This window comes from Eupeodes corollae, chromosome 1 (assembly GCF_945859685.1).
Source record: "Eupeodes corollae chromosome 1, idEupCoro1.1, whole genome shotgun sequence".
Taxonomy (NCBI): domain Eukaryota; kingdom Metazoa; phylum Arthropoda; class Insecta; order Diptera; family Syrphidae; genus Eupeodes; species Eupeodes corollae.
The window spans coordinates 183238242-183252062 of NC_079147.1; the positions used below are offsets into that span (position 1 = coordinate 183238242).

Below are 13821 nucleotides of genomic sequence, written 5' to 3' on the forward strand. Positions count from 1 at the left end.
GCTGTGTCGAACGAAGCCCCTTCATTTTAGTCAAAATGGACAGATTCAGGCAACATAAAGGGCTTTATTTGCAGTCAACTTCATTCTTTGAACGTACATTTTGACCAAGGCAACTAGTTAGTTTGCCAAGTGTCATGAATTTCAAATTCAAAACTTAACTTTTCAAACCTTTCCTTTAAGCTCATAGCACAAAAAGTACAACACAAATTACTGTCTATAAAACACTCCTCAGTCAAGCTACAAGTCCATTTGAATTTTGAACTGCAAAAAAATGTTTCTTATTTCTTTCCAAATTGTCAAGGAAACCTTTTACACAAAACATTAAATTAAGCTCTGCAGAAAATAAATAAATCATAGAGTAATAAAGTTCAGCTTTCAGTTGAATGAAAAAACACGATCAACTGTCATTTTGATAGAAGAAGACTTGACTTGAAAGTTAGGTAGATTTTTCTTGAATAACTTTCCAGTCAACTTTCCGTTAAAGTTGTCTTAATTGGAAGGTCATTTTTTGGCAGCTGGCCAATCAGATACTAGAAAATTGTCTAACTTTCAATTGTATACAAAACCAACTTTTATGACCTGATTTTGTAACTTAGTGTTAAGGTAAGGAACTTATTTAAAAAACAAACCTTTATTTCAAAAAATCAAAAGAATCAAGTCAGTTATAATAAAATTTAGCGTGCAGTATACTTGGTTTGCCATACAACATGAAACCTTCTTAGTTTTAAGATTTTGACGCCTCTATGCAGATAGGACCACAGTGTCATATCTGCTAGGAGCTCCAAAGAGAACCGTTTGGCACTACGAGAAAGCCAAGTGGGACTCAACAATTTTCTTAGGATCATTAATTGGTCATTATGCTTCCTCGGTAGTGACGTAGACTCCAGTGCAGATATGATTACTAGTATGATTCATCTGGGAATGAAAACTCTTATCCCGAATAGGGTAAAAATTATTAAACCTAAGACTTAATCATGGTTCGATTCGAGCTGCAAAGAGGTTATCAAGGAGAAAGAGATGAGCCTCCGGTGTTTTAGAGCCAACCCGACTCAGAAAAACCGGAAAACTTTTTAACAAGTCAAAAAGGCCTGCAACGTCCATATTCGAAGGACAATTTTTTTAATTTTTGCATAACCAAAAATTACGGCAAAAAATACTACAATGTCCCAAAGGCAGTAAGAATTTTTGGTCATTTGTACTAAACATAATTAATTCTTCCTCTTCCTACGCTTATTGTCAAAGACACTCCTTTTTAAAGCTAACTTGTTTGCAAGGCATTTCGCCGAAAATTCCACCTTACCAGATAGTGCCATGGCTCCCCCAGTACTTGAACGCGTAAATGATTCTTTGGGACCAATCTATTTTCGTACTTGTACTGTACGAAATTGTCAAAGAGTTCTTAAAGATCTTAACATTCATAAATCTGCTGGTCCGGATGGTACCCCCGCTATTATTCTGAATAAGTGTTCTTCAACGCTAGCAAAACCACTGCGTAAGCTTTTCCATCTTTCCTATTCTTCTGGGTCGTTCCGAGAAGTTGAAAAACTGCATTTGCTGAGCAAAAAAAAGGCGAATCTTCTTCTCCCTTAAATTATCCCTTCTTTCTAAGGTCATAGAAATGCTAATTAATTATCAGCTTAAGGAATATCTTGAGGAATGGAAGCTTCTTAAATACCGGCAATACGGCTTTCGGAGCAATAGGTCCACTGGTAATTTCATGGTTCATCTCACCGAACAGTGGAACAAATCTTTACATCGTTTTGCTGACGATAGCACTCTTAGCTTTTCATATTCGTCTCCATACTCACAACCCTCCTCTTCGGATGTGGAACTGCAACGGCAAAACATAATTAGCTCATTTAATTCCGACCTACACAGCATTGTACAATGGAGAATGTCTTGTATCGCTAAAGCAAGATATATCCTCCTTGCCACTATCGTGTTGCACTTGCATCAACGAAACTGAAAATCTAGACATCCTTGGAATGTGCATCAGCAACCACCTCTTGACGAGCGATCACGTACGTCATGTCGCCAAAAATGCCACAAGATGTCTAGGTTTTTTGAGACGTTGCAAGAAATTTGTCTCTCATGATCTGGCTACAATCTACAAAAAGGGGCCAGTTATAGCTATCAGTAAAATTTGAAACAGGAGGATTCTGAAATGTTTTACTGATGAGCGTTTATAGCAACCAGTAATTTTACGTCATTAAATGATGTTTTCTTTCGATCATCATTGATCGAGCAGACAATTTTTTTACTGTTGCTTTCATCAGTAAGATTTTTAATGATGTGATCGGAACAGTAAAAAATTGGAACACCAAAAGTAAAACGAGATGCAATTTTGTTTGGCTTTTGGCAGTCAGCTGTTCAGTAAAATGAAATTTCATCATACAAAAATTCAAATGGATTTATAAATTAAATAAAACTTTAAATGGATTGTTTCCTTAAAAAAAAAATACTTGAACATCGGATTCATCTTATTACATCAATCTTTTGCTGGAAATAAATCAGTAACATGATCAAAAACTAAAAACAAACATTTTACTGATGGATTTTACTGATAGCTATAACCGGCAGCTAAGGCCGAAACTTGAATATAACTCTCATCTCTAGGCTAGTGCCCCAGAAAATTATTTAAGCCTCTTGGACAGTATTCAAAGAAGAGCTTTTAAATTGATTGATGACATGAACATCATCAACTCGATTACGTCACTCGAACATCGTCGTAAAGTTTCTTGTCTCACGCTTTTTTACCTTTATTTTAATGGGCTATGCTCTAGTGAAATAGCCAGATTCATTCCTCTGCTTTAACAATTTAACCGTAATACCCGCGCTTATAGGAATGCCCATCAGTTTACCATTGACCCATTTCCTAATGCTCACACTGTGTCTTTGCCATATTAAAGATATACAAAACTCTTAAAATGTCAGGCACTTCAAACACTTAACTTCACACTGAAGGATCTTTTACGAAGAAATGGTTGGCAGGCGATTTCAGACAGACGTTGCCAGTAATTCCCCATGGAACACCTGCAGATGAATTGAATGCTTGCCTGAAGGCATCCCTTTTGTGGAATAACGTAAAAACATTATCGCCAAAGACTAATATGAGAGTTCAACTTCAAAATGATCAAAGTGCTACACAATTTTCCAAACAACTGTTAGCTGTCAGCTGGAAATGGAACATTGCCAACGACTTTTGCCGATTTGTAGACTCTCAATTAGCTCTTATTGAAAATGTTTTCCCAAACATTAGTGAAAATTATCAGAATTATGCTTGGTTAAGTCAGCGAGCAATTCCCGCCGCAAAGAATAATGATGTACACGCACTGAACTTCACCATACAAATCCGTTGATTCTATAACAAATCCCGATGACGTAGGCAATTATCCAACGGAGTTGTTGGTGTCTCTGGAGTAACCAGGATTCCCACCACATAACTTGAAACTCAAAGTTGGTTCAGTTATTATGATATTGCGTTATTTGAATCCACCGCGACTTTGCAACGGTACTCGACTTGCGGTGAAAAGAATTAAGCTGAAATTGATTGAGGCAACCATTATTATTAACGGAAAATTCCCAGGTATTCCCCGAATACCAATGATTCCGACTGATCATCCGCTTGACTTCAAACGATTGCAATTTCCGGTTGTCTTGCGTTCGCAATGATAAATTTAGAAAATCTTTGTTTTTCATATCCGATTTGTTTATGTTAACGTCAGACCAAAAAACAAAAACTGTTGTCTACCAAAGGGCACTTCAATAAAACGTAAATTTGCGGACAAGCATAACTCTTTGATTCAGTATTTACTTTGAATTTTACTGTTACTGTTTGTGAAATGAAATAAAATGTGTTCCTTTTCAAATATAAAACAAAACAAAATATTTGGCTTCATCTTTTAATCCCCAAACGAAATGTTACAAAAAAACGAAGCCAACTGGTGGCAAAACGGAGTTCGCCGGGTTTGCTAGTTACCTTATAAATCTACTACACGGCAACTCTTTAATCTGTCACACAAACACAATAATAAAATTACTCTGTCCGAAATTCCAAACCAAACACACCCTGGAACACGAACTGGAAACATGCAAAAAAAGTAAACACCTACAAACCGATACCTGTCTCTCTTTAACCTCAACGAATTCCAAATTTCTAAAACACTTTCCAAATAACTATGGTGAATTCACGACTATAATTCCAGTTCGCTCCTCCATCCATACAAAGCAATTAATTTCCTCAGTTTTATCGGGAATTCCATGGAGTTTGGTTGTATTACACAAGGGTGTTGTGCGTCGCATTGCTGTGAGGATCGGTAAAAACAGCCAGCAATCATCTGTGTCGGCGTCTTTGTTTTGTCGTCTCTTTGCGTGTGAAGTGAATTTTACCACGCGAAAGTGAACTTAAATAATAATTAATTTTTAATTAAACAGAGAAAAATGTGTCTAGTTGTAATTTTTATAGAGAAATAAAAATACGGTGAGGAAAATAATAAGAAAAAGCAATTCGGTTTCTTTTTATTTTTTCTTTCATTTTGCTCTCTTGTGTCGTTTAATTTCTTCTTTGTCCGTGTGTGGGTATGAGTGCGTGAGAAAAATATAAAGGATACATCCTTTTATCTCTGTTTAACATACATCTGATAGTAAATGAAAACATTTGCATCTCTCTGTCGTTCTCGTTTGCCTGTCGGTATCGCTGTCGACTGTCGTCGTCGTGTTCGTTCGTGTCGTGTCTTGGAAAAAGTTCCTTTTTTTTTTTTAATTCTGTGTAATTTCTCCTTTCTTTGTGTTTGTGGCTCCCGTTCGACCCCCCTGTTAGCATAATTCCCATTCCCAACATCGTCGTCGGTTGTGTTTTCCATACGGAATTTATCGGTTTCATTGTAATTTTGTGTTAAAATTTTAATTGAGAAGAAGAAATAATTGCGAAGCAAATTGTGGTGAAATAAAATTACAACTAAATTCCTTTGTGTCCATAAATCATTTTTGATTAATGATTCAAGTTGATTCCTTCCTCATTCATGTTGGTATGGTATTTCCAATTTGAAAGAAAGAGCGAGATAGATAAATAAAACTTTTTTCAACTTCGATGACGTTTTGTAATAATTTTTGTTTTGTGTGGTGAAAGGTGAATCGAGTCGTGTCGTGTTCGTTTTGTCCGGTTTTGACGTGGTGAATGTGTAAACTTGTTTATTGTTTTGTTTGTGTTTTCCCCAAAAATATACAAAATAAATAATACGAAGAAGATGCTAATAAACAAAGAGATTATTATAATTCCCTTTTAATTTGAATTTCCATTAAAACAAACTCGTAATATCGAAAATTCAAGTAGGAAAAAAAAGACAACAAACCGCAACCATTATTTTCATTCCAACGTCTGTTTCTGTTCTTTTGGTTCTTCCAGTGGTGGAGGTGGTGTATTTTACACAATCCATTCCTACCACAGCAGTCTGAACTGGACATAAATAAAAATTCCAATAAAACAAGGATATCATATCTACATGGTGCATATATGTATATAAACAGAAGCAGTGAGAGAAGGAAATTTACAGTTTTTTTTCGTTTTATCGGTGATTTGGCTCTGTTCGGTTTGATGTTCCGTTCCGTGTACTCTCCTCCTGTGCTCACTATTGTTGATTACCCCTGTCTGTGATTTTATTTTTGTTTCTAGTGTCATACAACAAACAAAACAATAAAATAACAGTAAAATTCTGGGAGGCATCAATAAAAATTGTAGCTAAATGATGATTAAATTGATTGAAATTGTTGAATGTCTTTTACGGACATAATAATTGCGCGGGAAGTTTGTGAATACGATCATTTTGATGTCTAGCTTCGAATGTGTGTTGGAAATAAAATTTTAAATTATTTTTCGTTTCTATTTTATTTAAATTAAACAATCAAAAGGAAAGGAGGAATGCGTCGTCGTCTTCCCAACGTATATAATTTCTTTGTGTCCTTGCCCTGTTTGAATTCATTGTGTGTGTCCTTTTAGTTGGAATAACAAAGGGAAACTTGCAACAGAAGCAGAGCAGCATCAAGTGTGGAAATAAAGGATAACGCATAACATTGTTGCTCCTCTCAACCAACAAGGATAACCCTTTAGAGAAGAAGTGAAAAACAAGAAACTAGGAGAAGGATTATATTCTTCGTCCTCCTGGTCTGCAGCGTAGCGCAGCGCCGCGTACCGTCTCGGTTTTCTTTCTTTTTTCTTGTTTTGTTGCAAATTTAAAAATTTAAATTTTTGTGGATTATACGATATAATGTCCTTACGATGTGGATTAATACTCATCTTATCGTCGACGATTTGTTTATTCATCGCAAATGGTAAGTACCCTTTACCTTCCTACCACCTCTAGATCTAAACTACCTATGTATGTACATTGTTGTTTTATTAGCTTTTTGTACCGTTTATTATAAAAGAAGAAAATATTGGCAAGAAACTTTCCAGACAAATTGCATTAATCTCTCCGCTGGTCCTTCTTTTTTTCCGTTCTTTGTTGTTGGTCTTGGTTGGTTTTGTTGGTGATGCTGCTGGTGCTATTGTTCCTGCTCCTACTCCTGCTCCTAATTCTACTTTGCTAGGTCGGCTTGGCCTGTCATATATGTATGTGTATTGTCATACTCATCCTTGTTGTGCCCTTGCTTGTTGCTGTGACTCTTGTCATTTTTATTTTTGCAAACATTTGGAGTAGGAGGAAATTAAAAATGAAAAGAAAATTGGAACAAAATCTGGGATATTGCCAGATTTTTATTTTGGTTTTGGGTGGTTTCTGTAGCTGTAGTTTTTTTAGGAAGGCCAAATGTTTTGATAAGTTGATATTGTTTGTTTCTGATTTTTATTTTTTTCGATCATTGTTTCTGAAATCAATAAATTCTTGATTATTATAACCTAAAAACTTTCTAGATGACAATGACCTGTGATCTTTTATTTTTCTGACTATTGTCGTTCCTAAACATCAAGATTTTTAAGGCATATAACAATCCTAGCGTTAACACACAGTTCCTGTTTCAAATAAATACGATTTGTAATAATCGTAAGTGTTGTGGGTGTCAAAAAAAGTTTCAAGCGTCATTGTTATAAAGTTTTGGGATTTGTAAGAATTTGGTAACTTTATATTTTTAGGATTTCTGAGAATTATCTCAAATGGAGTCAATATTCATTCCTATAATCATTCAGCAATCAAATTGGCTTTGCATTTCTTTTCTGCTTTTTTAAATTCTTCAAACGAGAATTCTAGAGAAATCGAATCATAATAAATTAGTTCTCAGATTTCTGAAAGTTAAAGTGAGACACTTTGTTTATATTTCTGAGAATATAGAAAACTCTGAGATCTTTGAAACATAAACTGGTCAATAATTTACATTGGTACGAGTTTCGTTAGAATTTTTGTCAAACTGTCAAACTACTAATATCAAAAATAAAATACATACATAAATGAAAATTGGAGCTGCTAGTGATGTGGAAACTGAATAACTGAATAATCAAATAATACTGGTTCTTTTTTTAAACAATAGGATAAAAAGCAAACAACAGAATAACCCAAAAACATTGGTTTGTTGTATCATGTAAATTTAAGATTGGAATCAGCTGACGAACGTCACCTGAAATTAATAACAACATTTCAACTGAGTCGTTATACAATAGTTTACTGACCTATTCCTATTTAACCAAGGGCCTCACCTAACAAACTTCTTCATCTAGCTCGGTCCCTAGCTACATGCTTACAGTTTTCAAGTGGGTGAGTTCACTTTCCACTTGTACGCGCCACCTGATTCGCGGCCTTCCTCTACTGCACTGTAATGTGGGTGTGGATTCGAAGACTTGCCGGGCCGGAGCATTAATTTCCATGCGCTCTACGTGACCCAGCAATCTTTGTTTTACCCTCCTGGCTAAGTCTATGCCGCTGTACAGCCCGTACAGCTCGTCCTTCCATCTTCTCCTCCAATCCCCTTCTATGTATACGGGAGCTTAGATCGCACGAAGAACTTTTATGTCGAAACGACCCAAGGTGCTTTCATACGCTTTTGTCAAAATCCATGCTTCTACACTGTATTGCAGGAAGGGGACTGAGGTTCTATATAGTGACACTTTGGTCCTGTAAGGGAGGGCTTTTCTACTCAATTGCTTTCTTAGCCCAAAGAAACAGAGGTTAGCAAGAGTTATTCTTCGTTTGATCTCAGCGCTAATGTTGTTTTCTGCGCTTATAGTGGAGCCTAGGTAGACTGAGTCTTTGACTACCTCAAAGTTACGTCTGTCGATGGTGACGTTTGGACCGAGATGTCTGTGTTGTAAGTCCTGTCTTAACGACAGCATGTATTTTGTTTTGCCCTCATTAATCGTTAAACCCATTTTTGCCGCCTCTGCCTCAATACTCACTAAAGCCCCATTGATATCACTCTGAGTTCTTCCGATTATGTCAATGTCATCAGCATATGCTAGTAATTGGAGAGACTTTTAAAAGATATTGCCTCTAGTATTGACGTGTGAGCTCTGCACTATTCTTTCAAAACCTTTTTTGACATCGAAAGGTTCAGTTAAGTTGTGTCCAACCTTTATGGAGCAGCGTAAATTCTTCATGGTCATCCTGCACAAACGGACGAGTTTGGCAGGGATACCAAAACTAGTCAGGGCTCTATACAGCTCGTCCCTGTAGATGCTGTCATATGCGGCCTTGAAATTGATAAAAAGATGGTGGGTGTCGATTTGATGTTCTTGGATTTTTTTCCACGATCTGCCGTAATGTGAATATTTAATCGACTGTGGACTTTCCTGGTCTAGAACCACACTGATAGGGACCTTTCAAGTTATTGATAATGAGCTTTAGACATTCACATATTACAATAGTTTACAACTGCTAAAAATATTGCATTCTATTTAAGAGCTTTTAAAAGTGATTCTTATTTTATGAGCACGAAAATGTTTTAAATAAAAAAATAATTGTTGGTTATCAGAAAATTTGTATGTTTCACTTTATTAAGTTACACATAAAATGAAACGTAGTTAACTTCGTTTAGTAAAATGTCAAAACAATTCAAATTCTGTAAAAGTATGAGTGATATTAAATAAATGGTAAATTTATGAAAAGATTGTGAAACTTTTGCGTTTGTTCAAAATTAATTAAGAATGGCTAAAAAGAAAAGAACATTTTTAGAATGTGCTTATAAGAAAAAACAATAATTGAAAATAGGAAAACAGATGAAGTTACGTGCATCCAGCATGCTACAGGACCGTTGAAGCACTCAAATGGTACCATGATATATAAAAAAAATAAGGAAGTGGCCGATGATGATGTAGATGGAGTTTTAAAATATTTCCTATACAACTTTGCAATTCATGTGGCAACTCGTGAAACAGTGCAAACATGCATCCTTCCAAAGTCAGCAACGCTTCAGAGATGATTGCTGTAGGAAATAAATCGTAGAGCGGTACCAATAGCTGGTTTAGTGCAATTGAATAATTTCTAGAAGACGGAAAGTTTTGTTCAACGATTTGTTATAAAAATCATATATCAAACCTGTTATAAGGCAGTTCTAGGTGCTTCTCGATTTGTTCTAATACATTCATAGATAGTCAATTGTGCAATCAAACAAAATCTTTTGTAGAAGGCCAATTCATAAAAACTAAAAAGTACTCATTCCTATCGTAAACCTGACGGGGGAAATCAACTTCAATCAATTGAAGAATCTCCACATCATCTTTCACCAAATCGGTCAATTCAAAATACATTTTTATTATTTTATTTTTGTTTGAACAAAGAACTAGCTTTTTTTGGCACAACAATTTACTGAAATGTCATCACACAAACTGATCTCCTAAAAAATTTGAATTCTGTGCAAACCATTAAGCAGAACCTAGTAACTTATGTAGAATTTGAATAGCAATGAGTCGTATAAACAAACGGGCCTGAATATGTTACTGTTGCATTAAAAAATCAAGGACATATTAGGGCAAATACAACTATAGCAGTACGTTGATCGAAACGACATACCTTTTAATGGAAGATCAATCGGTTAAAAATGCCGTAAAGAGAAAATGTATTAAAAAAAAGAAAGTAGCACATGTGTCCTTGACCTCAAAAGAGCTATCAAGACTGTAGACAGGAAGATTGACTGATTCATTTAAAAACTGCTGTTTTTAAATGAATCAGTCAATTTGACAGTTCAACGATATTAACTTATTTTCGGTCGGTTCTTTTCGAAATAACAGCAGATCAACATTTTCATACAATTGTTATTCCTACTTAATTTTAACTAATTTCAACCATTCGTTTAACAATGACACGTTACAACATTAGTTACAAACTGTCACAAATTAACAAAAAGGTATAGAATTATGATGTGTTAAAACGAGTCGTGTCTTTGCATTTGTTTATGTGCAGGTGCTGTAATGAATATCATTTTATCATACCTGTGTGACTTCTGGCAACCACGTAAGAATTGTTTTGGTACACGAAGACATTTTCCGAACGTATGGGAATTAATATCGTTTAAAATCGAACATTTTCTTTGTTGTAGGTATTTATTTTTCGAAAATATTTTTCCAATTTCTTCATAACCCATTCAACGAACACGCATTTTTGTCTGTTAGTTTCAGCACCTTGGTCAGATGAATTTTGTTGACAAAAACAAGTGTTGGTTGATCGTTCATTAAAACAACGGACTCGAATTTTTTGAAAAATCCTATCGGTGGTAGTATTAATGGCGACCATAACAGATCACCGTTTTTTATATAGTAATTTAATATATCTTGTAATTTATGTGCTATGCTTATGCTATCGTTCCTCGGTAGAAACGTAGACTCAAGGGAGGACATGATTGTAAAACTAGAAATTTTATTCCTAATAGCGAAAAATCCGTCAAACCAAAAGATATCTCAATGTTTGACTCGGGCTGTAAGAAGGTTACTAAGATCAAAAATGTAAGTTTTCGTTGATATTAAGCGAATGCATCTAATAAAAAACCGAAATACGTTAAAACAAGCTAGAAAAACCAATTACGGTCATATTCGACTTATCAAATTTTTGTTTGTCCACGAATAAGGACAAAAATTCTACCATGTTCCAAACATAGGGAAAATTACAGGATTTTTAAAAAAAATGTACATCGGTTCTTGCGCTGCTGGGGTTCACTCTATTGATGAAACCAATTGGCTTTCAGCACTGCTTTTTGTTAATTCGATACTGTCAGATTAATTCTTCTTCTGCTGTAATCGAAAGAGTGTTTATGGGATGCTCTACACTCCGAGTGAATTGCTGTTAAAAACGTCCCTTCTTTCTATGGTCATGGATAAAAACCAACAATCCTCAATTTTCGACGTATGGGTTTCAAGAAAAAATAAAACGTTATGGACAATAATTCAGCTTTTATTTTAAAAATAAAAAGTTTGCCAATAAGTGTCCGCGGCTGGAACGAATAAAATCCAGCTGAAAGGCACCAATACGCGACCACCATTTGCAGCATTTCGGATATTCAACAAGACTGCAATCATCTCGGGATTATTTCCGTAGACAAGCAACTTCACATAATCCTTAACAAAAATAATCCAGCACGAATTTTGAGGCCAGATGATGAGCTTACCAAAAGTTTCGATTGTTTCGTGAATAATTTCGCATGGAGCGCGCTGTCCTATTGGAACCAAAAGTCGTCCACGTCAAAATCCTTGAATTCAGGCAAGAAAAAGTTATTAATCATATCCACTGTAACTAGGCTGGCTTCATTTTTGAAGAAATATGGATCAATGATTACTTCTGCCTGTAGACCACGCCAACAGTGGCTTTTTAAGGATGTAACTTCGGCGGCCGTAGTCTTAACAATGGCTTATGGATTATGATCACTCCAAATACGACAATTTTGCTCATTAAAGTACCCATTCAACCAAAATTGCGCTTCCTGAACAACATTTTCCTCTGAGTGGTTATCTCGTTTTAAGCCCATTTACCCAATGTACAACGAGCTTCATGATAGTTTCAATTTTTGTACGAGTGGAATTTTGCAAACTAAGATCCTCACGCAAAATCTTCAATAAAGTGAATGAGCACAGCTCCAATTGTTTCACGCAATGGACTTATTCGGTTGTTCTTCGATTCTGTGCCCTCTGTACGGCGGCTTCTATAAAACGTAAATGTTTTGCGAAATTTAACCGAACCATTGAATAATGTTTTTCCAGACGTCCCCCACGGCAATAAAAATAGGCCCGAAGCAATCGACACCGAAATAACAAAATGGATTCGTAAATTATACATGACTTGAGTCTTGCAGGAGGTAGGTCGGCCTTCAATGGAGGTTCAGGTTTTGCTTTTCAAATTTGGCACACTTGACAGGCGAGTTCGACTTTTTGCTCCGTTGCTCTTAGTGATGGTACGAAGAATATTTGACGGATTTCGTTGACAACAGTTTCAGAAAATCTATAGTGAAATCTTTTGTGGTAGTCTTGAATTATGAGAAGGGAATCCGGTGATTAGGCAGAATGATACGTCTTTTGCAAGCATTGTTGAAGTGTTCCGCTGCGTCTATACGAACTTTAATTCTAATTACATTATGTATTTGAGTCCATGTATGGACTAGTCTTATATAAGGGGCCTGATTTTTCCAGCGTTATGTTTTTTGCGTTACCATATTTGTTTATCTTGAGTACATACCACACTTTTGAAAACGATTGAGATTGACAAAATCCGTAAAGGAGTTAAAGAGACATCCTTCAATAGTTCCTTGCCTCATCTTGCTAGGTTAATAAAACGGAGCACATATGCAATTGATCTCTTAAGTCGCTTCCATTTAGAATGTGTTATGGATCGGCGATTTGATGAATAAGTTCCCTAACCTCTTCATTTGTGTAGAACTTATCAATTACTCTTGGCCAATTATCTTCTAGTAGGCGTAGGAAAAGAGGTCCCTTGTAACAACGACCATCGGACTGAAGATCAAGTTTTATATTCCATTTTGTGGCGTCATTTTCACCGCTTGGGATCCATTGTCATTCTTTGGGATTAGATTCTTCTGGAACCTCACCACTCTAAAAGCTACGAATTTTTTTTAAATCGGCTACAATCATTCTAAATCCATCTATCTAAGTGCGATTTTCGAATCCGACCAAAATAACTTTTATGTATTTCCACGGTGTGTCCTCTTTTGATTGATTTGGCCAACCCAACTCCAAGTACGACAGACGAACGTAATGAATGTGCACCATTTGCAAAACGGTGATCAGGAGTAAGTTTATTCATTGAGAAATAGGCAAACCAAATAGCGTATTTGTCAAGTGATAGGTTTAAAAAAGACCAGCTCCAAAAGAAGTATTGCCAGATTACAAATAACAGATATCGTTACATTTCGCCTAAACACCCTCATTTAGATGCCAAATTTTCAGTAAATTCAACAACTTTTCCATAACTTCGTTAACCTTCAGAGAAAAAGTAATTCCGACATAACCAAAATGAAATGCCATTTGACATGTTCTATAAATAACCTACAGGCAATGTCACTAAAACATGTCAAAAAATGTGTAAAGATTGTAATTTCAAATTATTTTGGTTTGGTGATCTAAAAATTACCTATAACATGTGTATAACTTATATAAAAAAAATAAAAAAAACTTAACTTTTTTGATGCCAAGTAGGTAATTCTGGCTACCAACTATTAGTAATTAGAATTCCAAATATGTAGTTGGAAGGTACCTCCCCTCCATCAATTTAAATCTGCATGACAGTTCAATTATTAATATCACACTAATTCGCCAAATAATAGTTAAGTACAGAGAGATATGTATACGTACTTTATAAGTCCTTGTTCACTTATTATAACTATCCACACACATAAAAT

The 13821-nt window shown here is 35.5% G+C and overlaps 1 protein-coding gene across 4 annotated transcripts in view; it reads left to right on the top strand.

Moving 5' to 3' along the window:
* The first annotated feature begins 4258 nt into the window (after positions 1 to 4258).
* Positions 4259 to 13821, top strand: part of LOC129942202 (disintegrin and metalloproteinase domain-containing protein 10) — a 380018-nt gene continuing 370455 nt past the window's right edge. For 2 of the 4 annotated variants that reach the window (XM_056051054.1, XM_056051057.1), the window contains exon 1: positions 4266 to 6327. In XM_056051054.1, coding sequence (XP_055907029.1) covers positions 6264 to 6327 — 64 coding nt within the window. In that variant the 5' untranslated portion in view covers positions 4266 to 6263. Of the gene's footprint in view, positions 6328 to 13821 lie in introns of all 4 variants that reach the window. The other 2 variants (XM_056051056.1, XM_056051055.1) reach the window with 2 other exon arrangements.